The following is a 1,748-nucleotide window of genomic DNA, read 5'->3' on the forward strand; positions in this document are numbered from 1 at the left end:
ATTTCATTATATACATATATATGTGTATATTTTTTTTTTTTTTTTGATTACCTCCATGTATAAATATAATATTTTTATATTTAAAACTGACATGACCAAAAACTGGTGGGGGGGAGAATTTTACCTTAATATGCTCCCATGTTTTATCCTTTATACAATACACATAAGTGTCATTGGTAATATATGACCCTCTTTTACCTCCGTAAAGAAATAAACAATCTTCTTTTTTTTCAGTGGAGTAAATTAAATTTAATGTTGCAAAATAGCGTGGTTTGGGAGGATTCTTTTCATCCAATTTTTTAAAAAGATTATTCACTAGAAAAATAAATAAATATATATATATATATATTAAGAAATATATGAAATAATAATATATATATATATATATATATTTATATATATTATTTATTTTATTACATAGATTAAACTCTATTAATTTGGTGTTATATGATTTAATATCCTGATTCCCCCCATAAATATAAACTATATGCTTATCTATAAGACATGAATGACCAAAACGAACATTAAATATGTCGCCTTGATGTATTACTTCGGATTTACAATAAAAAGGTAATAATTCAGAACAAAAAGAAATAGAATCCAAATTTTCATTAGATGTTTGATTTAATGGATCTGTACTAGTACTACTAAGGGTCTTTGAAACGATCTTATACAAATTCTCACCAAATATTACTGTTTCATGTGTCAGCTTGGATAAATAAGAATCTTCTTTTTTTAAAAGTAAAAATTTGTTAGTTGTCATTTTTTTTTTTTTTTTTTTTTTAATATTTTTTATACTCTCTCTCTTAAATATATATAATATATATATATATTATATATATATATATATTTTTTTTTTTATTATTATTATTTTATTATATATATATATATATATATAAGATATAGAACCTGATTATAAACCTGTAACCATTTTTTCTACAAGTTTGTTAAATTGGATATATTATATGAAGAAAAAAAATTAAATATTAGAGAGAACAATAAACCCAAAAATGAAAGGAAAAAAGAAAAAGGAAAAAAGAAAAAAGAAAAATAAATAAATAACAAAACCGAAAAATGACATTAAAACTGCATATATTATATATTATATATATATTTCATATATTTATTTTTTTTCTTTTAATATAGATATATATACATGTGTGCACCATGCAACTTGTTTTTTTGAACTAATTTTTTTTTTTTTTTTTCTCTATCTTTTTAAACCTAATATTTTTAGAAGCGATAATAATAAATATATATATATATATATATATGTTAATATTTATAGAATCCCTTTTTTTTTCTTTTTTCATTTTTTTAATGTTAATTCATTTTATAAGAATATTTAAATTTTTTTTTTTTTGTTTTTTTTCTTTGGTTGTTACAATTACAACTTCAGTAGAATTAAAAAAAAACATTTCTCAACACAATTCATATTTAAAATGAAAAATATAAATAAATAAAATAAAATAAAGGATATAAAAAAATATATGAGAAAAGTTTCTGTATTTTTTTTATTATTATTATTGATGAAAAAGATTTGTATATTTTTATTTCAACATAATAAAATAAAATGAAATAATAATAATGACAAAAAAACAAAAAAAATAAAGGTAGAAAAAAATAAAAATGAAAACAAAATAATAATTGATAGATTAAAAAATAAAAATATAAAAAAATAGTAGTAAATAAAAACATATAAAATGTTTCAAATGTTTAATCTCTCACATTTTGGTTCAGCTTTTTTT

General features: G+C 18.3%; 1 protein-coding gene across 1 annotated transcript in view; it reads right to left on the reverse strand.

Annotated features, from left to right (window-relative positions):
• Positions 1–763, reverse strand: part of PRSY57_1124200 (kelch protein, putative) — a gene marked incomplete at both ends in the record, with an annotated part of 2,131 nt that extends 1,368 nt beyond the window's left edge. The window contains 2 exons of the mRNA XM_020114955.1: positions 52–315; positions 418–763. Coding sequence (XP_019970325.1) covers positions 52–315; positions 418–763 — 610 coding nt within the window. Of the gene's footprint in view, positions 316–417 lie in introns of the transcript that reaches the window.
• Between the last annotated feature and the right edge of the window lie 985 nt (positions 764–1,748).

Source organism: Plasmodium reichenowi, chromosome 11 (genome assembly GCF_001601855.1).
Source record: "Plasmodium reichenowi strain SY57 chromosome 11, whole genome shotgun sequence".
Lineage (NCBI taxonomy): Eukaryota > Apicomplexa > Aconoidasida > Haemosporida > Plasmodiidae > Plasmodium > Plasmodium reichenowi.